Here is a 24906-nt window from a genome sequence, read left to right as displayed (position 1 = left end):
TACTCTTGTGTGTTTGTCCAGGATGAAAGCAGTCCTGACAAAGCAAGCAACCAATTATCGGATGATACATGGGACACTCCACCTCCAAAACCTCCCCGCATTCGCAGGTAGGACATTTGTCTGACATTTATTTTTTTCAGTTTATCTCCTTATATCGTTAAATCGTTCCGGCCTGTTTTTCATTAAGGATGTTTGCAACTGGTCGACTCTGCGTTTTAGTTTTCACCTGCTTTACCTCGTCCTCAACACAGATTAGTTAACAAGCCCACACAGGCGTTCACGCCAGGCGAGAGGTGGCTTGTTGGAGAACACTGTGAACACACGAAACACACAGAAAACATATTTAAAAAAAAGAAAAAAAAGAAATAATATCCCAGTATTTTGTTACAGTGTAGCTCCCCATCAGCCCAAAGTTACAAACAGCCTCCACTTTACCAAAGTTAACTTCTGTTTGGCTGCTGCTCCTGCTGGAGGAGGAGCTGTATTTATAGATCATTTTGCAACACTTTGCAATGCTCTGCAACACAACATGGCATTGAACACACCACAACCCAAGGCTAGTTAAAGTAGAACTGTTACATTTTTCATCTCCTCCTCTTTGAGAACAAACAGTCCTTTATGCAAATGCAGGGAATTTATTTCAAACACATACACACACTTTATCTGCCGCATTCATAAATACAGATTTCTTTTCTCTTATTCTTTGTCATTCAGTCTTATACATTTTTCCTCCATCTTATTACTCAATTATTTTATTATTATTATTTTAAATCTTGCTTCTCTCTGCTGTCTTTTGTCTCTTCCTTTCGGGCCTGCAGGGGTGTGCACTTTTCTTACAGCCCTCTTTCTTTCTACTCATGATGTATCCACACCTGGAAATATCCTCTCCCCGTTAACACAGCAAAACACTTTATAACTGCACTCTATAGCAGCACGGTGGCACAGTGGTTAGCACTGTTGCTGCACAGCAAGAAGGTCCTGAGTTCAATTCCACCATCAGGCCGGGGTCTGCCTGTGTGGACTTTGTATGTTCTCCCCGTGTTTGCGTGGGTTCCCTCCGGGTACTCCGGCTTCCTCCCACCGTCTAATTAATGTGAGCGCGAATGGATGTCTGTCCCTGTGTGTTAGCCCTGCGACAGACTGGCGACCTGTCCAGGGTGTACCCCTGTCTCGCCCTATGACAGCTGGGATAGGTTCCAGCGCCCCCCGCAACCCTGAAAAGGATAAGTGGAAGCGAATGGATGGATGGAAGCATTTTCTAAAGATTTGCTGTTTTGACAGCATATTTTTTGTGCTAATGTAAGAAACAATGGCTCTGTGATTATCAGCGTGATTACATTTATAGTGGCAAGAAGATGTAAAGTGATCTGCTACTCTTTGTCCTGAATAAATAATTATCTTTTTCAAAACACACAAATATTTTGCTAAAGATGATAAAAATCAAACCTCAAAGGGTTGTCTTTGTGAACACATAATTTGCATAAAGCTGAAGTGGGTTCTCAAATCATGCATCAGTTAGTAGGTACGTAAGCCTTAATGCATGTGAAGATGATTTAGTGCTCTCTCTCTTTCCAAAGAAATGACATGCTAGGATAATTCTCCTGTCACAGTGTCCTTGATTGAAGCGCACTGGCTTACAGCTGGAATTAATCCCTGGGCACCACACAGTGGCTACCCATGTCTCCTTAGAATGGGTAGGGTTGGAGAGAAGGAATTTCCCTTCTCCAGTAATCAGTAGGGATATGTTAAAGTCCCCCAGCATAAATGAACTGGTCTCCATCTGTGTTACCATGTCATTAAATAGGCGTATTCAAGCCTGATGCATAGTGGAGATATCATCAAAGTGAATCTTGATGTTTATGGACATCTGCTCTCTCACTGATAGTGACATAATTTCCCAAGTTAAGTTTTCTTTAGGGGTGATGGAGCAGAACAATGACTGTAAGTAAACATTAAAGCAGATCTACTACAGGATGATTTTAGATAAAGAAAATATTCCATTTGAAGGGCACAGAACAAGCCCAAAGAAGAGCTGCTATGCCTGCAGAGTATCCTCTAGACAGCCTAACAAAATACCTGAGCTAAAGCACATGAAAAAGGATCCACCAAAGCCCCTCTAGACATTATGCAGATTGAGCTGCACCTCGAGGAAAGTACTCATTTGGGGTTATTACATTTTTTAAGAGCCAATGTATCCTTTTTACTGCACTAAATTTCTCATTTTCTTTAATTTGTCTCCTGCACAAGGCAGTTTTATGAGAGAGCAGACATTTTTAGCTCATTCTAATCTTAGTGTGTACCTACAAGTTATCCGTTTACTGGACGGTTTCTTTCCTGTTCTTAGTAAAACATACAAATGGGAACTTGCAGAAGCTGCCAAAGTAGAAACACTTCCTTGAAGCAGGACACCCTGTGAGGAGTGTATGCTGTCTCCCTCTCTCTTTCTTATCAGTATGTTCCTTTCTTTCTCTGCATCATCCCTGTGTTTATAAAGAAATGATGTCAAGGCCTAGTTTAAGCCTGAGAGTGTTCTATTGATGGCGAGAGCTATTTTTACAGACATAAACCACACTCTGCCGGCCACACTCCCAGTGGGTCCTGCAGTGGTGTAAATGTGTAGAAGAATCTTTGGTTGTGAGAGAGGGAGAGAGAGAAGGGTGGAGGGGAGATGCTGCAGGAACTCGAGGGAGTCATGGCTTTTACTCATGCTCTGCCATTAGGGATGGGTTTAAAACCTCAATACTTCTGGGCTTCTGGCTAAATGTGTCAGTAGCATCTTGGTGATGTAACCTATGACGTAACAAAACTGACATCTGTATTTTTGAGGTAGTAAAATGTGAGCAATAGTATGATACTCAAGTGTTAAACATTATATCATACACATTTTTAGTTGTCCCAGTGGAACAAAAGATGGGTGATGCTGTGTAGTGACTCCTCTAATTGCTTTTAATTTTACAAAGCATCCTCTACCTTCTATTTTCTGCTGAGGAAGGTGAGGCAGGCACAGAGCTCTGGCTGTGACCACCAAAGCCGCAACCACCTGCTGCTCCAAACTTGTTTTTGCGTGTCTGTGGATTGATTTATGAGTGAAAATGAAGGATTTTAAGGTTTACAGGAGAAATGTATGCATTAGCGAATAATCTTGTGTGTGCACCTATGAGCCACGATCAGTGTTGGGGAGTAACGGAATACATGTACCGCTGTTACGTATTTAAAATACAAAATATGAGTAACTGTATTCTGTTACAGTTACCCTTTAAAAAAGGGGGTATTTAGAATACAGTTACTTTGTTGAAATAAATGGATTACACGGCGGTACTTCCCTGTTTCATATTGTCGCGGGTCAGGACTGTTTGGGTTTTGTTTGACAGCTACGTTATGTTGTTCCAGGCGGCAGCGTTGCGGTTGCCATGGTTACAGGGTGACGCTCTCTCTCTGCGTTTTTCCTGGGTGAGAGAGCACTTTTTTGTTGTTGTTGTTGTTGTTATGCTAAGCTAACAGGCAGAATGCTCTAAAGAATGTAGCATCATAGGCAGTGTAGTCCGTGCTGCAGGGAGAATGGACTGTCATACCCGTTATGTGTCTGTGAGCGAGGGAGGGAGGAAAAAGGAAAAGTACGAGTTGTCATCGGGCAAAAACAGGAGCTGGAAGCATGTAAATATAATAATAACCACTGCAGCCAAGAAGAGTGCCTGACGAGCCCAGGTGTAAGTAAGCTATTAAGACTGTACGCTGTGTTTGTGTTTTCCTCCGAAACAATAAGTTCCGTTGGGGCAGCCTTTCAACGCCTCTCTGTCTCTTGCAAGAAAAGTTGACCCAGACAACAAAGTAAAGCTTTTTTCCGGCTACGAGCCCGACACGAACCCCACGTATTAGCCAGAGGTCCCTTTACTACGGTTCGGTAACAGTAATAAATCACAGCAATAGTACATTCACGTAGTTGTAAACAGCATGATAATATATTAAGAAATCCAAAGTATTCAGAATATGTTACTCTCATAACGGAATACGTTACAGAATCCATTTTCAAATCAAATCACTTTTATTGTCACATCACATGTGCAGGTACATTGGTACAGCACATGTGAGTGAAATTCTTGTGTGCGAGCTTCACAAGCAACAGAGTTGTGCAAAATACAATAACGTAAACAAGCAAAATACAAGAATGGCTACATCTGAAACTAATAAATATATGTACAATATATAATAGTATATGCATTTCTGGATGTGTATACTAAATATTTTTCTACGTGTGTGTGTGTGTGTGTGTGTGTGTACACATATTTTACAAATTAAATAGAGTAAACAATAAATAAAATATATAAAAATATACAGAGTTGAGACATGTGCAAAACAGTGGCATTACTGTACAGTATGGAGTGCATAATGTTAAAGTTCCAGTAGTGAAGCTGAGGTGTCTATGACGTGTTCAGCAGTCTGATGGCCTGATGGAAGAAGCTGTCTCTCAGTCTGCTGGTACGGGACCGGATGCTGCAGAACCTCCTTCCTGATGGAAGTAGTCTGAACAGTTTATGGCTGGGGTGACTGGAGTCCTTGATGATCCTCCCCGCTTTCCTCAGGCACCGCTTCCTGTAGATGTCTTGGAGGGAGGGAAGCTCACCTCCAATTATCCGTTCAGAGCACCGCACTACTCGCTGGAGAGCTTTGCAGTTGTAGGCGGTGCTGTTGCCATACCAGGTGGTGATGCATCCAGTGAGGATGCTCTCAATGGCACAGTGATAGAAGGTCCTGAGGATGCGGGGGCTCATGCCGAATCTTTTCAGTCTCCTGAGAAAGAAGAGGCGCTGCTGCGCCTTCTTCACTGTTTTGTTTGTGTGTACTGACCACGTAAGATCCTCAGCCAGATGTACACCAAGGAACCGGAAGCTGCTCACTCTCTCCACAGCAGCGCCGTTGATGGTGATGGGGGTGTGTACTTCTCTGCACCTCCGGAAGTCCACTATCAACTCCTTTGTCTTTGCGACGTTGAGGGTGAGATGGTTGTCTTGACACCAGTGGGTCAGGGCGCTGACCTCCTCCCTGTAAGCCGTCTCATCACCGTTGGTGATAAGACCCACCACTGTAGTGTCGTCCGCAAACTTCACAATGATGTTGGAGTTGTTAGTGGCTGTGCAGTCGTAGGTGTAGAGTGAGTATAGGAGAGGGCTCAGTACACACCCCTGTGGAGCACCAGTGTTCAGTGTGATGGGGGATGAGGTGATGCTGCCCAGTCTGACCACTTGGCGTCTGTCAGACAGGAAGCTAAGGATCCAGCTGCAGAGGGAGCTGCTCAGTCCTAGATCCTGCAGTTTCCTGTCCAGCTTCGAGGGAACGATGGTATTGAATGCTGAGCTGTAATCTACAAACAGCATTCTCACATACGTGTCTCTCTTCTCCAGGTGTGACAGGGCAGTGTGTAGTGTCAGGGCTATGGCATCATCAGTGGACCTGTTGTGGCGGTATGCGAACTGTAGAGGGTCCAGTGAGTCGGGTAGTGCAGAGCAGATGAAGTCCCTGACCAGCTTCTCGAAGCATTTGCTTACGATGGGGGTCAGGGCTACAGGTCGCCAGTCGTTCAATGAGGAGATGGTGGAGGATTTGGGTACAGGGACGATGGTGGCCATTTTGAAGCAGGCTGGGACTACAGACAGAGAGAGGGAAAGGTTGAAGATGTGCGTGAACACTCCAGCCAGCTGAGCCGCGCATGACTTGAGGACGCGGCCGGGAATCCCGTCCGGACCAGTAGCTTTGCGTGCGTTCACCTTCCTGAAGCACTTCCGCACATCCTCCTCAGACACAGTGTGCGCACTGACGTCATCCGCGGTGCGCACACTGTCCGGTCTCATGGTGTTCGCTGTGTCGAATCTAGCGTAGAATACGTTTAGATCCTCACACAGAGGATCTAAACGGGGCATGTATTCTGTAATCTGTAATGGAATACATTTTAAAAGTAACCTTCCCAACACTGGCCACGATAATCACTATTAACCAACAAGTGAAGAGTTCTTGAAGTTGATGTGTTGAACTTGGAAACTAAAGTGAGTGACTTTGTCAAGGTAGTGACCAGACAACTAGATTAGAGCATCTCCAACACATTATGTCATGTGTTCCCAGTAAGCAATGATTAGTACTTACCAAAACAGGAGAACTGAGCATGACTCAATGATGCCACAAGACCTGAAGGGAGTCTAAGCCAAAGTTCTGAAAACTCTACTGCTGGTTGCTAAAACACATCACTTCCGCTTTTACCTTGTCTCTGTGGCTAGGTGCATGTTGGGGGAAAGATGGCAAAAGATAATAGAAAGAACACAAGCCAGTGGAAGCAGCTGTGGCACTGATGTGACTGTTACACCTACCTAAACTTGCAAACATGCTACATACACTCCTTAGTCTTCAGCAGGAATGTTTGAGATCCATGACAAAGAGTTCAGGGTGTTGAAATGGCCTTCAAATTCCCCAGATCTCATTCTGATCGAGCATCCCTGGGATGTGCTGGAAAAACAAGTCTGATCCATTGACCCTCCCACTTTACACCCTGCACGACTGGATCTGCTGCTCATGTGTCGGTGCCAGTCACTATAGGACATCTTTAAAGGACACAATGGGGAAGTGGTTGTTTAGCAGGCGAAAAGGGAGCTACCTACTAGAGGTGGGAATCACCATACATCCCACGATACGATATTATCACAATACTTAACGCACGATACGATATTATTGCAATTTTTTTTAAATATTTTGCGACATTCAGACTCTGTACATAAAGGTAAACTTTATCAATATTTATTTTATCTAATATCAAAGTCTCACACTCAGTCTCTCATTTCAGTCAGTTTTATTGTTGACAAACTGAACAGTTTGTATTACAGTCTAGTCCAACTTAACTGAATGCAACCATCTGGTACAATTATAGCTATTCTGAACTATGCAATTTATGAAAACTATGCAGCCCGTTCAGCAACTGAAGAATTTGAAAGTAAATTAAAACAAAATATAATTTTACATTAAATAAAAATGTTTACTTAATTAAAATAAAACATGTCTTAAATTAAAATAAGTAAACTGTCGTGTTTATTGCTGCCAAAAAAAAAGTTAAACACATTTGGACAGTGAAGGAATGTCAGGATTCTTGCTCAGAAAAAGGATCAACATGCTCTGAAGTCAGAGCATGTTCCACTCCACAAAAACTTTTTTTGTAACAAAATATCGATTTCTGCTGTCCCTGTATCGATACATTATTAGCAAACAAAATATCACGATACTACACAGTATCGATTTTTCCCCCCACCCCTACTACCTACACAATATGAAGAACACTGTGGGCAGATCCTGGTATAGTCACAATGAACTCTTCTGGATTGTGTCACCAGTGTCCTAACATGATAGGACTGATTTTTGACATTGTGCTGGTTGACAACATGACACTAATACATTTTTTGTATACTGACATTGTTGCAGGATAGTTTTAGCAGTTTTTAGCAAAAGTTAGAGTGAGCTGAATTGAAGTGTTGTTGCTTCTGTTGAACAAAACGAGAGAAATCTTGGATCTTTTTCATCTTTTATCATTAAACAGAATAATTTGGGCTTTTTTATTTAATCATTAGATCCCTCAGGAAAGCAGCAGTACTAGTACTTTCTGCATTTGATTTAAACTCTTATATTTTTGTAATACATGTTTACATTTCGTCATACATGCTGCAGTTGTCACCGAGTTGCCTGCAGCTTCATTTTTTCTTTATTCTCCTCTCTTTACGCCTTGTTTGTTTTTCAGTGACTTATTAGTGTTTGCTCCTGTAACAGCTCAACCTCCCCTTAGGAATCATTAAAATTTCATCTCATCTCATCTTATAGGGCCCAAAAAAAAAATCTTTGTGGCATCCGAATGTCTATAATCCCCCATGGAAATAACCGGATCCAGTTGGGAATCTGTGTTGTTAAATATCTCATGCTTGCTCAGGCAACAAAGATGACATAGAAGAAGAAATTCTCATGGGTAATTAAAGTTTTCATTAAAGAAAACAAAGAGATAGTGGTGTCTAGTTTAAGTTATGTTGAGCCTGAAAGCTAAATATGCTGTTGTTCTGGAACAGCCCACCCTTCCAAGAATTGGAGGAAAAGTTATGCACACGAGTTCTAGTTTTACAATACAATCAGCTTAGTTTGGCTTTATTCAGTGGCCTATATTATTAGCTGATATTAGCCCGTTATTTTGGGATACTGGAGGTTTGTATGTCCATAGCCTTCTTGTTAGGAAATGTCAAGTAGTCATATTTTTGTGGATGTGGTCATTTTGACACGAGCCCAAGTTTCTAACTAGTTTGTGAAATACACAATTTAGCCAAAAAGGCTACTTAATTTAAGGAAGCAAATGCAAACAGTCTTCCAATGGATAATTGCTTAAAACATGTCAGAAGACATGTCCCGGGATCGTGGAAAAGATGTTTCAGAAAGGTTACATTATTTTGCATCAAGCAAAAGAAGCAGAAACTACTGATGCTACCTTATGAAGTGTTCAATTAAAGTGTCAGGTGTGGTCAGGAATAAATCTATAAGGAAAGTTGTTTGAGATTACTGTGTTTAGTATTACTATGTTTATTAGTGAAAATAAGATCATTTCTAAATGCAAAATGTGAAGAGAACCCAAGAGATTGGGACTAAACAGCTGTGTAGCTGTCAGTTTGCTTGGCAATGTAAAAAGCATGGATTCTAGACGCACATCACGGGCGTGCCTAGTGCCTACTAAGGTTGTGAGGTCAGTTTTATGATTCTTGGGTTGCTTCTATTGGTCAGCTGATTATTTGAATACACTGCTTACATTTTGCATCAGTGTTTTTTTTTTTTTGTTTGTTTGTTTGTTTGTTTTCTTGTCTTGTTTTGGTAGTACGGGCATAGGCCAAGATGACAATGCCAGGATTCATTGGGTTCACATGGGAGCATGAGACATAATTTTTGCACATGAATCAATCATCAGAGTTCAGAACTGAACCCGTCTGAGAATCCTTTGGGATGTGCTGCAAAAGACTTTACACAGTGGTCCAAATCCTCTAACACTCCGTAAGTTTGTTGAAACAATGCCACATCACAGCTAAAGGCAGTCCACTGAAATACTAGTGTGTGAGACTCTTTGGGTTGGGAAGTGTACATTTCTGGAGAACATCAAAACTGCACCGGCCTTAAGAGTCCATTATCAGCTGGGCTCTTTAATCTAGTGTGCATCCTAGCCTGTTATTATTAAAAAATGTGAACAAATGTTTGTCTGGAAGAGCAAGTAAACAAGAATACACACAGCAGATCTAAGCCTCTGTGAAAGAAGAACGTCTTCTGTGCTGCAATTCTGAGGCTTAATGAGGAAGGCTTTTATGGTTTGACTGCAACTCCAAAGTTGCTCAATGAAAGGAAATCCCCCGAGCTTCTAGCTTGCGACTTCAGTGTCTGACTTTGTGTCTGCCTGCCTCTGATCCACACACAGCATCATGTGCTGTCAGCCTGTATGCTGGCTCTTGTCTTGGTCATGTGCTCCTAAATTGGTACACCACCACTTCCTTTGACTGCTTTTCTGTATCTATATTTTTTGCATGCGTACAGCATATAAATGTATTGAACAATATTTGCTCGTGTCACTTTCCATCTCTCTGTGGCTAGCTTTGTCATAACCACTGTATCCTGTATGCAACTCACACACCTACACTGCGAGCTTTACAGAACTATTTATTAGTAGGCTACATTACTAAAATACTGTACATGTGGTAAAGTTATGTGGGACGGTGAAGTAATCATTCACAACTTATCTTGAATAGCCATAGATGCTGTCATGTTACTGACACTTGTCTTTTTCTGTTTCTGTGCTCTGAGGAAGCTGCACGGAAGAGAATAAAATACTTTCGATACTTTAAGAAGAAAGCTGTCTTAGACTGTTGGTTACAGCACCATTTATATTTTGAGAAATGAAACTCTTTAGCACTGATCCGTTTTCACTTTGGCACATTGGCAGGTTATGTCACTGTTAAAGCCACATAATATGGGTGAGAGCAGAAGTCTTAAAATATCACATAAGAAATGGAATTTGTCTCTACAAGGCTAAAAGTATAGACTTTTTTTCAAATTCTGCCATCTAGTGGTGAACAAAACATAGCACAGACCTACTTTTAGTTTTATACGTACATGAGATTAAAAGTTAATTTCGTCATATAAGTCTTGTAATTCGCCCTTCTTAGGATGTCAGAATTTCTGGGCGTTTCCTGATCAGCAGGATGAATTTCTTGCCATTGCATCATTTTGATTTTCTTACCCGCAGCACAAAACTAACTTTTTATCCAGGCTAGAAAATCCAGGGTTTAGTTTAACAGTAAAAAATAATTTTTTATGAATTTTGGGCTCTGCAGGAATGTCTCATTAAAGATCATCAAAAGCCTGTCACTCTCACTGTCAACTGTAATATTTATTCAGTAACAAACTCTTGTGGGCTTTTCTTTTTTTTTTTCCTCTCCCTCTTTCTCTCGGTCTAGTACGCAGGTAGAAGGCGACGTAAAGGAAGAGATCCTCCAACCCCCAGAGGCTCACCCCGTACCACCCATTCTGACCCCATCTCCTCCGTCAGCCTTCCCGACTGTCACGAACGTGCGACAGGACAATGACCGCTACCATCCCAAACCCGTCATCCATGTCCTCGCTACTGCGCAGCACAACGTGACAGAGGTGAGCTGGACATAAACTAAAAATTGGCAACTTATAGGATACTATTGTGTATAGAACTGCATGGTATGTATCTAAAGGGTTTTTATTGTACATGGGAAGTTGCACAGATATAAGAATAGTAATTGGTCTGGTAAAACCTGTTATATATTAAGTCAGCTAATGGTTATGGAATTTCCTAGACTGAATGATGGGGAAGCTGTGATTTAGCAACGATAGTGCGTGGGCAGTCTGTTGGCAGCTATAGATGTCCATATACTTGGAGGGACGGCTGATAGAGGGGCAGTGTTAAAAATATGTGGTACATCCTGTCTGTGGGCTACTCGAGCTTTTTCTGTCGTTGATCCATCGCTTTTGTTTGCTTTGGGGTTTTTTTGTGTGTGTGTGTGTGTGTGTTGTGCCACTCGTTCATGCTCACGGGGCATCAGTTACATAGTTGTGAAGATATCACAGATGGGGCAGGACGCAGCCAGTACGTAGACCATAAAGTAGGAGTTAGCCCTCTGACATGGGTACTCCCTGTTATTACAGTGGTCCTGGTTTAGGAGCACGTAATTACACATTTAAGTGGAAAATTAAGTTCATTACCAAGTTGAGTTGTTTAAGTTGTTTTTGTTCCAATGAAAAGTTCCCATCATGTAGGTATAGGTGTAACTTTACAGGAAGTATCAAAATGAGATGCTGTAAAAAGGAAATCTTTATCTTTTAGCAGTGGAAAAAGTTGCATTTTTGTCTTTTGACATTATTTATGTTCTAAACAAACCGTAACATCACTAAAGAACTGCAGCTGATTCCATGATCTATGTGTCTGTTATGATGATTTTTGTTTTTGTGCAAGTAAAATGTAGTAAATTATTATTTCAGAAGAATTAAGTTTCAGTCTAGAAGGGAAAACAACCGGCTCACAGTCTATAATAACAGCAGAAGTATGAAAATGCATGAATATAAATAAGGTTGTTTTGTTCTCCTACAGCTCATGTTTGTTTTGTGTGTGGGGCCTGCTTAATCAGCTTTTTCTGAACTCTAACTTAAACATCAAAGATTTCTGGTGGCGTGTGAATGTTTTGCTTTTTGTGAAGGGGGGGAGATTACATGTCTCATTTGTTCTACTTTACGTTTATTTCAGGATAAGAACACAGACCAGCAGCAGAATCAGCTAGAGCCCAGTCCAAACAAACAGACCAGTCCCTCAGAGCAGAAAGATCAAGAGCAACTAAGCCGAAAACAGCAGAGTCAGGTCTCAAGTCTGGATCTCAATGACAACTACAACAACAAAATGTCTTCAAAGTCAGAATCAGGCCAAAGCCAGACTCAGACCCCATCCTCGCCCCTCTCCCCAGCTGTTGATTGTTCTGGTGCTCCTCGAATCGAGAGGAAGCTCAGCATTGAGATTAAAAAGGTGCCACTGCAAGAAGGACCTCGCAGCTTTGACACCTCCTCGTCGATGGGAGTAGCCGGCGGACAAGGCTCCAGTTCTAGTAACAACAGCTGCGCACTGCAAAGAAGTCACGCATTTAAAGCTCGCACTGGTCAGTCCCTTCTGACATCCAGCTCCTCTCTGTCAGAGGACTCTGGCACAGAGGGAGGAGCTTGTGGATGTGGAGAGAGTCAAGCAGATGGAGGCAGCCTCGCCAGGCCGAACCACCTTCCTGTGAAGAGTGGAGAGAAGGTGGAGAAGCAGGGAGGGGATTTGAAAGCCGGCCATGCAGCGTGGACTCAACACAGCAACAGCCCGGACAAACAGTACCCCAAGACCACCTCCTCTTCTTCCTCCTCAGACCGTGTGGCTCCATCCTCATCCTCCTCCTCCCACCTCTCCTCTTCCTCCTCCTCCTCCTCCACACCTGTTAGGACTGCCCTGAGTTTCACCAACCCCCTGCACTCTGACAACTCGGACGAGGAGGGGAAGGTGTCCGAGGAGATGTCTGGAGGAGGAAAGGAAGCTTTTCGTACAAGCGTATCCACAGCGACTGCCACCGTAACGGCATCCTCTCAACATGGAGACCAGCAGCCGGTCAGAAAGGTGTCGCCGATGTCAATTGCAGGGCAGATCACACCAACGGTCTCTCCATCCTTAGCAAGTAGGTCGATCAGTTGCTTGAACTGCTTTCCTTCTCAATTCTTTAAAATATGTGAAATTAATTAAGAAATTATGAAAACTAAACAATGAGGTTTAGCAGGCAAATAGTCAAGAATAATCTCCCTGAAATGCACATGAAGGCACCAAGTAAGCTTGCACTCAACTACTGCACACTCAGGAAATAAAAAAAATCACACTGTAGAGTAATTTTCTGGGTCGGTAAGGAGCCAGAGGTCTCAAACAACAATCTAATGACAAGCTATATCTGTCAACACACACACTGTGTTCTCACTGCTGAGGAGTTAGAGGCCAGGAGAGGGCAAAACAGGAGGAATGGAAGAAAGGAATAAGAGGAAATGACGACAAAATCGGAGAGAGATAGTTTCCAGTGAGTCTCACACAAAGCATGACTGTTTGACTAATTGGTTGGTTTGGGAGGAATGCTGCAAATATGGACATGTGTGGAAACAACTCTTCCTCCTTCAGCTTGTTTATGTGTGTTTGTCTAAGTGAGGGAATTTGTGAATGGGAGAAAGGATGAATGAAATTGTTTTGTGTGTTGGCGAGAAAACTGTGTGCATGTTGGATGGGGAAAGATCAACACTGCATGATACTGATGAATGCACTTACGCCACTTTGGTGCACGTTGGGTCAAACAGACAGTGTCACGCTGTTTGGGATTGATGTGATTGTGACAAGGAGAAGTGGGTTTTAATCTCCTGGTGGGGTGTGAGGACTGAGACTTCTGCTGCTCTTCTTTCTTTGATCTGAGCTCACGTGAAATTGAGTGGACTGGGCTTAAATCGTCTGTGCAGTTTAAATTCAAAATATACTGATATGCCATTGAATCTCTGGCATTATTCCTGATGTCACGCTCTCCTCAAGTATTTCCAATAATTAAAATCGGGTGTGAAAATGTGTCTGTTTTGACGTCGACTGTTTCAGTCTGCTTGGCTTTCTCTCACACTCTGTCTGGGCTGCAGCAGTGCTTCAGTTATGAAAAGCTAACAGCTGCTGTTTGATTGGTTGCAAGCATCTAATGGCTGCTTTGTTGAGGAGTTGCACTGAGCAAATTGCTGCTTTGTGGTTGGTCAATAGAAAGCTGGTGGCTGCCTGTTTTGCTGACTGCATTGCCAATGAATCACTCACACCTTTTGTAATTGCCCATTTTAGAGAGATTAGTGCAGCTCACAGTGCTTTACAAGCCTGTAGCAAACAAAGAATTATTAAGCAAAATGAGCAGGAAATTATGGAGGGATCAAATATATATACAGCTAATGTTTTAGTTTATAATTATAAAAATAATCAAAACAGTGTTTTTAATTCTGAAATATAATTATCACGTTATTCATGAGTTTTTATATGTACAGTTTACAGAAAAAATCAGTTTTTGATCCATTTCTAATACAAAATGTTTTTCTTGTTTTTAAACACAGGTGGTCTAATACATTTCTTAAGCTTTTGCGTTTTTGACTGTGATTGGACTGTCTGCAAACAAGATGACATTTACCAGAGCATACAGTTTATGCTGAGGTGGTGTTGTGTCCCATCTACACCTAAAAACCTTCAGACAACATTTGGGATTTTTTTTTTAATTTAGACAGGTCACCTGCAGGGATGCAGGGTTAACACAGAGAGACAAACCATTTGCACTCACATTCACACCTATAGGTAGGGCTGTGCGATATGACCAAAATCTCATATCCCGATATAATACATCTATCATCTGATAACATATAAATCACAAAATTGTAACATTTTATGTAAATTCTGTGAATCTCAGGCAGCTCGACTTGCGTGAAGTGTTTCCAGCTGCGCGTCGTGTACCTGGAGTCGAGTATTTTAACCGATGCATGAAACGATACATTTTTAGACATAAGTTGTAACGGCCGCCGTTTTCTTTGTGAGTATTTATTACACAGCCTGCTGCGGGGAAAAGCCTGTTCTAACGTTTGAGTCTAAGGTTTATTTTTTAGCACCTGGCGGCTCTTTTTTTACTTCTCATCCGTAAATAATCTGCTCTTTCGCGTGATTCAGTTTATTTTGAAAAGTCTCAACAGGATCTTGAGCTTTATTGTGAAAGGTTTGTGTGGAAAATAAACAAGCGGACAAGCGATGGTTTTACCGTTGTTGTTGCTAACGACAACGCGTAAAAACAGCCGCTTGTCCGTCAGTAGTGTGGTTATTTTAAATATAAGAGAAAGAGAGAACTTTAAGAAATGAATATAGCCACTACAGTGACCATCAAAACGATGAAAAAATATTGCCGTAAACGGTTTATTTTACGACACCACGAAACAAACGATAGCGTAAAATGAAACGATAGACGTTTTTATATCGTCATCTGATATATATCGTTATATCGAACAGCCCTACCTATAGGCAATTTAGAATCACCAGTTAACCTAATCACACTAATTGCATGTCTTTGGACTCTGGGAGGAAGCTCGAGCATCCGGAGTATCCACAGAAAGGCAGTGGGCCTTGGCCAGATGGTGGAATATTAGATGAAGGGGACATCACCTAATATTTAACTTAAGATTTTGACTTTGACTCTTTTTGCCAACCAAGAAAGTCAGCTGATTTCTTTTTTAACTTTCTTGGTTGGCATATGAGAAGGGTTTAATTTATAATTCATAGCAAGGATAACTGCTGGCTTTGTGTAAAGCAGAAGTATCTTAACCAGCCAAACTTTAAAGTGTCATATTTTCCCCTTCATATGTCACACTAACTTAACTATAACCGGGTAACGATGATGCTGAATTTTGAAGAAGAGATTTTTAAGAAACTGTAGCTATGACTTAAGTGTGGCGGTTCCACAAACTGAAAACATCGCTAAAAATAACAGATTGGCCATTGTGGATATTGTTTTTATTTTCATTTATTCATTGTTTCTTGCCAGACAGAGAAATTAACAGATTATTAACGGTTTTAAAATCTTTAAGCACAAATGTAACTTTGCTGAACAAAAACTGGATCCCAGATCTTTTAAGGACAAAATGAGCAGATCAGTAAGCGACACTACTAAGGGTCAATGTCATCTTATCTGCCAGTAGTCCAGTGGCAGCCAGCATGGCAAACATGAGACTATACGGACATTTCTCTGATCCCTAAAATGAAGTAATGATAATACGATATACACCAAATAGAACCAGTGAATATCTGTATAAAAAAGTAACAATATGCAGACAAATTAAATAACATTTAACATTCTTGCCTTTTTGTCTCCATATGACTGCCGATCTTTTTGCCTTTCTTCTCGGCCAGTAGTTAACCTTGCTTCTCATTTGACCTCTGACCTTTTTAACCCAGACTGCTGGGACAGCGACGACTCCCCTCCCCCTCTCCCCGAGCGAACCCCTGAGTCCTTCATACTGGCCACAGGTGCGTTTGCATTGGTCAAGTTCCACAGGTGTGTACCCAGTGGTGTGGATTGACTGGGCGGCCACGTTATTGTGTTGTCCTTCTTTTAACAAAAGGGGGGGGGAAAGAGGCAGTTGGATCAAAGATTCATGTGCTGCTGTGTGGTTTAGCCATATTTTCGCCAACTTGGTAGTGAGAGTAAAGCCAGGCAGCAGTGGTTGTTTGATGCAGTCGGCAGCCTCTGATGTGAGCTGAAACAGGAGGAAACTGGTTTTCTGTGTTCTGCTTCTCTTGCCTAGTACAGCGTATGAACAGGTAGGGGCCTCAGTCTCTGTCATCCTCACTTCAAACAACCAGATGGACTCGCATATTGCAGGTAGGAGGCCTCTCGTTCACAGGATTGACTCGCCATTAGCGCGACCATCCTGCTGCCTTCTGCTGTTCTTCTTCTTTTTTCCTTCCTCCCTGCACAGCTCCTCTGATAGTGGAAGAAAACAGTATTAAAAATATTCCGCCACGAGGGAGCACATGAGATGAAAAGGAGGTGTTTGTGTTAAGAATTAAACCACTGCTGAGAGGTACTTTGGCAGTTTTGAAACACTAGAGGTCAGCATTGCTTATTTCAGCCATGCAGAGATGGAGACGGTCATAGTTACAGCTTTGGGAGGCGAGTTACAAATAGAAACATGGATACAAGAGGGCAGAAAGATGAGGTTAATTTAAAGAAAGCCGTTTAAGAGGCTGTCCGCTGTGTGCGCCTGGATCATTATGGTTCAATTAATTATTTCAAATGTTTTACATAAATGCAGGCACAACTTGGGAGCACCTTTTTGAGGATTGACTGTGATTTTTAAGCGTGTCTGAATGTGGGAATGCGTGTGCGTTTGTGCTGTATTGTGTGTGTCTTTTGATCATTTGTCCTCAAACGCCCATCCTGTGTTAAATTCACCGATTGTCTTCCTCTCCGCCAGACCCTTTGGAAGCGAAAACATCAGCTTCAGCCGAGTGGAGTTCACATAAAGGTGCGAACGCGCAAATCATTAGTCCACTAATTCTCTTCATCTCTCACCTCTGTTTGAACTCTCCGTCCCTGCCTCTCTGCATGTTCCCCGATATTTTTTTTGTGCTCACAGTAGTTGGCCAGCAGAGCGGAGCAGGAAAGGGACCTTTGGTGATTTACAAATTAGCCTGCCGATGATAACACTGACAGCGTTGGTCAGAAAAACCGCTGCGAGGATGAGAGTAACAGAGATACAGGAGGAGGGGGAAAAGGGAGTGAAAAAGATAAAACATGTCTAGAGAGAGCTGCAATTATAATGAGTGCATATGCTTATCTGTGCTATGAGGATTGTGTGATGATGGTTAATGCCAATTTATTGCTTCAGTAGTTTTACTGTGGCTATGACAGCTTATTTGACTTTAATTCAGTGGGGATATTTTTTTTACCTTTTTATGAGTATAACTCACTAGGAGCATTTCTTAAGTATAAAAAGGCTGCTTTGCAAGCCGGGCTTTTAGCATCAAACTTTCATGGGAGAGAAATGTTTGAATTTTTGCACAGATGTAACACTACCTAGTGAACCAGATGTTGTCTCGTGGGACATGTTGATACATAAACATTTAAAGCCCTCGTCAAAAAAACACATTTTGTGTGTTCGTCTTTGTCTTAAATCTATTTCTCTCTACAACATTTTAACCTGGTAGGCTGTTTTTTCCACCTGTGGTATTTGGTGTGTTTAAATTATTCTCTGGTTCGGTCCCTCCCCCTCTTGGTGTGCAGGTGTGAACGCAGTAATCAGGCTCGGGTGCATACCAAAGCAACCCCACCGAGACCCTGAGGTGGTCTCAGAACGCCAGAGCACTTTGTTTGTGGTGTGAACGCAATCCGAGCAAACTGCATCCACGTGTATGCTGCAGGTTTGAGCTAAGTCCTTCATGTGGTCAGGTGTGCTTTGCATTCTGGGATACAGCTGGGTACCACAGATGTGCAAAGTGCACAAACGGTTATAATGGGCTAGCAGCTAGCTGTAACAATAATGTAGATTCTCCACTAGACCAGAACACAACATCTTCTTACTGCATTTACTTTTGTTGGTCATGATTGTTTACCCGATACAAATAACCTCTCTTGTAGTGTTTGTTAAATTTTCTGTATTCTCAAGCCGGTGGTCTCAGAACATACAATACAAGTGTTTGGATGCTGGGTTAATGTGTTCATGAGAGGCATCCACAATCAATGATCTTTGCACAGCAGGTGGCTGCACTCATTCAGGAATGGAGAGCAGCTCCTCAACAGCAAAACAAAATACTTGTGTGGTCCGTGAGCAGACAAGTGACTGCTTGAATCACGTCCAGAGGCCATATCTCCTAAAAAAAAAATAAAAAATTTTTTTAAACTAAAATCTATTTAAAACACAAAACTTGAGTTTCTTTATTTTGACTAGTATACTTTTGACTTGAGCAATAAATGCTGTAAGCTATCATATATCTACTTGTTACATCCGCTTTCTACAGCTGTTGGTAGTTTTTAATGATTACACTATTTTAACATTTAAGGTTTCACTGTAATTCATTTTGTTTTCAGTTATTTTAAGAGTCTTGTATGTTTATCCTGTACTGTCTTGTTGTTAAGCATGTTTTCTGTCTTCTTGACTTCAGGTTTTTTTTATATTTTCTCACATGATCCTATATCACTCTAACGAACTCATTTTAAAATCTGCTTTATAATGTAATTGACTTGAGTTATGAGTAGCATATACACCACTGTTATTTCAAGAATACTTCCACCCCATTAATCTGTCTTTCTTGTTGCATTTGATTATGTGTAGATGCGTCTGACTGTGCGACAACCTCTCCAGCCGACCTTCCATCTGCTGGCACCACAACAAGCAACAACAGCAAGCCAGAGCTGGGTGGGTAAGTCTACTGTCTCATTTGTTGTAGACTGCTTTTATTTTGTAATTGTGATTGGATACTGTTGTTGTTCAAGTCTCTACTAGTTGAGCCTTTGAAGGAACATAAATGGTGAATCTGTGCAGGAAATATTGCTGACAAACATGGTTTCTATTAAGGTCATCATTTTTTGATTTGTGCCGCTGATTTTGCTGATCAGAAAGCTCGCTTTGGGCTACATGTGCAGAAAACGTTTGATGGTTCTTGAGAACAGGCAGGTTTTCCCTCTGGTGTTGAGGTAAAACAAACTGAGCTAAGACATTTTCTCCTTCCAGGGTTCGGTAACCGCTGCATTCAGCCCAAAGGTCCTCGACAACCCCCCCTGGAGTGGACATGATGGAACAGTCCAGCTGCCCGTCCACCACCACTGTCCTCCCTTGTCAGGAGATGGGGTCTACAGACCTCACCTGGCTGGTCCAAAAACCAAGATGATAGATGCTACGCATTTCATAGAAAAAACCTTCTGAGTGACTGTTTGCCAGTACCCTCCTCTTCCTCCTCCTCCTCAGTCCTCCCTGCAAAGTGCCACTGTGCCGAGCAGGGACAGTCAAGAGGCTAGAATGTTCTCCTCCTCAGCTTGCTGATGTTGGCAGGTTTGACTACTCTAGATGCTGAACTGGGATCAGTTATTTCCCTGTTTTAATAAAGGATAATTCCTGGGGGGGGAGGGGGGGGTTTCTCACCTTTTTTTTTTTTTTTTTTTTTTTTTCTTTTGTTTGTTTTCTTTGGGGGGGGTGACTGGAGAGAAGACTAAGAGCGGGCATGTTTTTCCTCCATGAGCTGTAGACACCTCACTTTTAAGGCTGTTACATGTCAAATATAAATAATAAGTGTTCAGGCTGAGCGCTTTGTTTAAAGCCAAATGAGAATTTTTTTTCCCTCCTATATCAGGAATTACCTTAAATTAGAAAAACTACTGTGGGAGGCTGAACTCCCAGAAGTTGTCTGTTGCCTCCTACTGAACGAACAACAATCTTGAAAGCGAACTTAGATAATCTGTTACCCATTTCTGTTGGGTATGCACAGGTTGCCAGGGTGCTCTCTCTTTGTCTCTCTCTCCCTGTTTCAAAGTGCTGGTGCTACATTACAAAGGATCGTCACGGAAACAAAAGCGCTAGAGCTCACTGTTACCCGTTTCTCACTGCTGTTGTTAGCTCTGCTATTTTACACGTCCATGCTTCTCTGCCAGAGTGACAGGTTAACAAAGTTTGGCCATTGTGGTGTTCATTAAAGTGCAGCTGGTGATTTTATGGCAGCGGGCAGTAATAGTTGTGTCAATGTCTCAGTGGCAACTAACTGAGCTTTAAAAAAAAAAAAAAAAAATGAGAACGAACTAGCAAAAACTGCAGTTTCTGTAGTGGCCACTTGAGGCTTCATAGAGTCCATAGTCCCATATTAAAATCTCTGAATTTCCAGCATTTTTTTGGGCTCTATAACTTATTTGCCTCTTTATATAAAGAATATGGTGGGTGGATTTTTACATTACTTATTCACATGGGTACTGGTGAGGCTTAAAGCTGGGGTGGGGGGCGTTGTTTTGATTGACAGGTTTACCCAAACAGGAAGCATTTTTGCGATGCTGGTGATTTATGGGGCATTTTTGTATCTGACTTGTTGCACAGACATATCAAAGAAGTTTGTGCTTCAGTGTCAGTGAGTGAAATTCTAGCATTTTATTAATCTAATACTAAGCACTTACGGATCATATGACCTGTCAAAAAAAAGAAAAAGAAAAGTTGAGGTTTTAAAAACGGAAATCAAAAACAGATGGTGGTTACATCTTCTATATACAGTCTATAGTCTGAAAGCAAAAACGGTAAGATTAAAGCCAATGAATTTGTGTAAAGTGTAGTATATATGTGTGAGCTCCAAGCAGCTGAACCAAAGAGTACAGTCCCACCTTAAATTAATGAATTGGAGAATTTTTTTTTCTAAGCTACCCACATTTGAGATAAAATGACATTAAACACAGAAAAAGCCGAACTTGTTAGCTCTGTGACTCTGACTCTCACAACTGGGACCATGAGCCTGCCTTAGTCCACCTTTCAGAGAAGACAGCTGATGGCAGCCCTCCTTTATTTGCTCTTTTCTTCTTTCTGTGTTTCTGGCTCGTCTGCTCGGGACTCGTATTTCTTCCGTTTATTTGCTGTTCTTCTGTCGGGTTTCTTTCCTTCTACCAAACCTCAGCTGATCGACCATGAAAGTTTCTTTCCTTTCAGCTGCCAGTTTGCTCACGACAAACCCCGGTGTTTCGGAGTCTGAATGTTACACATCGCCTGAAACGCTTGAACCTTTGACTCGACAGATTGAAATTAAACCTCCAAGCCTTCTCTATAAGTCAGACTTGTTTGGTTTCTCATCTGACGGCGTGTTGTTCTTTACCTGCTTCTGAGACAATGATCCAATAGGACAACAGCAGCCAGGGACCCAGGACTACTACTGTTTACTCCTTTTTTTTTTTTCTTCTTTTTTTGTTCTCTTTCATTAGCTGCCATAACTATACAGTATATGCATTGTTTTATAAAGAGCTGTACAGGACAGTTTAGGTATAAAATACTTCAGATTTCCTTTTTTTCTATCTCCTAAATGTTCCTATTAACAGAAGATGTAAGAAAATCAGTGCATGATGATGAATCCTCCCTCTACACAATGTTTTTCTTTAAACTGTAAATTATTCTGCTACCCTCTTGTTTTTGCTTCTGGCAAATATTTCAGGGGTTTGGTTTTTTTTGTTTTTTTTTCTTTGGTTTTTTTTTGGAATTATATGCTTAGATTAAAAACAAAGTTTTAATTGGTTGGCAGAGGAAAAGCAGAGGTTGCCAGCCCAGCCCTCTTTGAGATAACTACAACGGGCTCTGAACAAGATTGTAATAATAATATTAATAATGATGATAATATTGGTTGTTTGTTTTTGTAAATGGTATTTGAAAAGTTATTTTTGTATATGCAGTTGTTTGTTGTGACACAAGTCCACTGCCCCCCCTCCCCACCCAAACATCAACGTTTCTCACTCACTCTCCTCTCCATCATTTCTTATTCTTTTTGAACTTTTTCTTTTTTTAAAAGGCGCAACTGAGATGAATGTCCTGTCCTCTACAAGGAGCATCTGTCGTTTCCTACTTACTTCCCATTTTGTTTTTGCTTCTTTAATCTTCGCCCACTCCTGCCCTCCTTTCTGCCTTTTCCCTTTTCTTTTTTTTTGAGAAAGGCTGTCATTTCCAACACATCTGTATGCCCACGCACAACAGAAGAGACTGTCTTTAACTTTATTGATTCTCTTATAATTCGTTATCCTCATTTTTCTGTTTACTTCCACTCCACACACACACACACACACACACACACACACTCTCATGCACACGCCTCGATCTCAGTAAAGAGCCCACCTGTGCCTTTAAGAGAGAGCCCGCCTGCCCGCACTCACCCTTTCCCTCTGCCCTCCAATCATCATTAGCGGCATGACCATAAGCGATGTGATTCGCTGCTGCTTGCTCATCGCCTCCTGTGGGACTCTCATTCAGCCACGCCCCCTCAGCCCCACACACACACGTTTGTATGTTGCAGAAATCAATCAGTAAAAATGACCTTAAGTAAAGATGTGCCTCTTTCGCCTTCATTCATGTAAATATTCCTGAATAATTGTGAGTTTGAATGTGTGCGTCTCAGCAGGAAGCATTATTTTATACTATAGACCAGTCAAATGGCTAATGCATCACTTTGACTTAGTCGCCTGCTGACTTGTAATCTGATGTTTTCAGACGTGACTGACTTCAAAATGAACTCGTGAACTTTCAGTCAGTGTGAGTTTTGTGTGTCTGTGTGTACGCTGTCACAGCAGGAAATGCTCACACACCTTGTGGAGCTGCCAAGACTACTGTATTCACTCAAGCACGCACACAGACTAATATGACAATTAATCACAGCAGGGGTCATAAACACACACTGGCTTTCTCAGAGACCTTGAGGGCTTTGCATTTGTATTCACTTTACACACAGAGAAGCACAGCAGGAGGGCACTCGTACTATAATTATTCGCTGGTGCTCACAGGTAGTCAATGCTCACTTCAAATTAATTATGCAATCATGGACAGTACAACTTCCGTGGTTCAGGCACTGATGGGTTTTTCTAGTCATCCTGGGTTAGGGTTAAAAACACTTTACATTGAGCCACATGCAGTACATGAAACCCTTGTAGCTGTGTGATACTCACAGCTGCTTTTATACCTGTACATCTGCTTGTTAATGTATATCTAATCAACCAGTTACATGGCAGTAACTCAATGCACTGCTGGGAAGGCAACAGCAGCTCAAATAACCACTCATTATGACCAAAATATGTAGAAGTCCATATAGATTCAGTAATTCAGGTCATGGTAGTCTTGAGAGCTTGTGTGAAGGCATCTGGACCTCTGGAGCTTCTACTTGGCTGACCACCTTTAAAGGTGACAGGTAACAAGTGCAGCATTCGAGCTGCTTGGGCAGAGTTTTGAATAAACAACAGAAACTCGTGGATCCATCCTGCCATCACTTCAGAATGGTGGTGGGGGTTCAATTGTAGCCCTTTAGTGTCAATGGAGCATCCTTTAACCACATCCATCCCTTTATAACCACAGTGTAGCCATCCTTCTTCCAGCAGGTTAACACATCACGTCACAAACCTCGAAACATCTCTGGAGTTCACTGCACTGAAATGGCCTCCACAGTGACCAGATTTCAACCCAGTAGAGCATCTTTAGGATTTGATGAAACCAGAGATTAACATCATGAATGTGCAGATGACAAATATGCAGCAACATCAATGTGGACTAAAATCTCAGAGGATCGTTTCAAGAAACTTGTTGAATCTGTGCCATGAAGGCAGAACTGGAGGTCAAAAGGAGTCCAACCTGATACAAGGTGTATCCAATAAAGTGGCTGGTGAGTATAGCTCATGCATGAGGATGTTTCCTGTATATTTTCATAGAATAGAAATGTAAATAAACAAGTAGCTTTTGGTTCCACCTTGACTTCCATTCACATATTTAAAAAGTTACTTTGAAAAGATTACACAGCACAGCATACAAGTACGTCCTTGACCCTTTTTAAATGTTTGTGGCTCACGTGCACGATATTTGTATACACAGCATAATAAAGTGCACATGTCTCTCACCCCCAGTGCTTATTTACTTTATGCACACTTTCTACTACCACCTGATTATCTGTGCAAAGTTTTCCTCTCGGCTGCACACTAACACAGAATGCACCATGCACCCTTCTTTCTCTCTCTGTTTCTCTGAGTATTAATATTAAGCCAGGTTGCTGTCTTAACTGGGTCACCTCAGTTTTCCCAATGAGCAGTTTAACATGTTATGTAATGGCTTATAAATATAGCCAGTCAGTGTTGGATATGTGAGCAGCAGGCTGCACAGAAGAAACTGTGTCAGCTCTCTTTTAAAGCCTGTAATATTAAAATACAGATTTACTGTAGCTATATGAGTCACATAAAGTCGATGCTGGACTCAGCACATGCTTACATCTCTTCTGTCACTGCATGCACAGACATCAAATCTCTGCTCGTGACTTGCATCACGCAATAATCTTGTCACAATATTTATAACCAGCTGTAACTTTACAATTCCCCTCGTGCAGCTGCTAATCATGTTTGCTATTCATGGTTGATTGTCACACGCTGACAGGCCTTGTACTGAGAACTCTGCCAGTCTGATTGAAGAAAATGTTTTCATCTCAGTAAATCAAAGTGTAAACAACGCCAGAGGATTCATGACACGGTCTAATGATGTGTTGTGCGAGGGAGAGTGATAAGCTCATTCAGTTGTAAAGAT

General features: G+C 41.7%; 1 protein-coding gene across 9 annotated transcripts in view; it reads left to right on the top strand.

Annotated features, from left to right (window-relative positions):
• ptpn12 (protein tyrosine phosphatase non-receptor type 12) overlaps positions 1-19752 on the top strand; it is a 55129-nt gene extending 35377 nt beyond the window's left edge. The window contains exons 12-18 of one of the 9 annotated variants that reach the window (XM_042222987.1): positions 22-107; positions 10503-10692; positions 11816-12770; positions 16082-16153; positions 17104-17154; positions 18961-19044; positions 19360-19752. In XM_042222987.1, the coding sequence (XP_042078921.1) occupies positions 22-107; positions 10503-10692; positions 11816-12770; positions 16082-16153; positions 17104-17154; positions 18961-19044; positions 19360-19421 (1500 nt within the window). In that variant the 3' untranslated portion in view covers positions 19422-19752. Of the gene's footprint in view, positions 1-21; positions 108-10502; positions 10693-11815; positions 12771-16081; positions 16154-17103; positions 18524-18960; positions 19049-19359 lie in introns of those variants that run through there. The other 8 variants (XM_042222989.1, XM_042222991.1, XM_042222990.1 and 5 more) reach the window with 8 other exon arrangements.
• The last annotated feature ends 5154 nt before the right edge of the window (positions 19753-24906 follow it).

This window comes from Haplochromis burtoni, unplaced genomic scaffold, assembly GCF_018398535.1.
Source record: "Haplochromis burtoni strain Fernald_Lab_line unplaced genomic scaffold, NCSU_Asbu1 Contig_98, whole genome shotgun sequence".
In the NCBI taxonomy this organism is placed as follows: domain Eukaryota; kingdom Metazoa; phylum Chordata; class Actinopteri; order Cichliformes; family Cichlidae; genus Haplochromis; species Haplochromis burtoni.
This window is presented reverse-complemented; position numbering and strand designations above follow the sequence as displayed.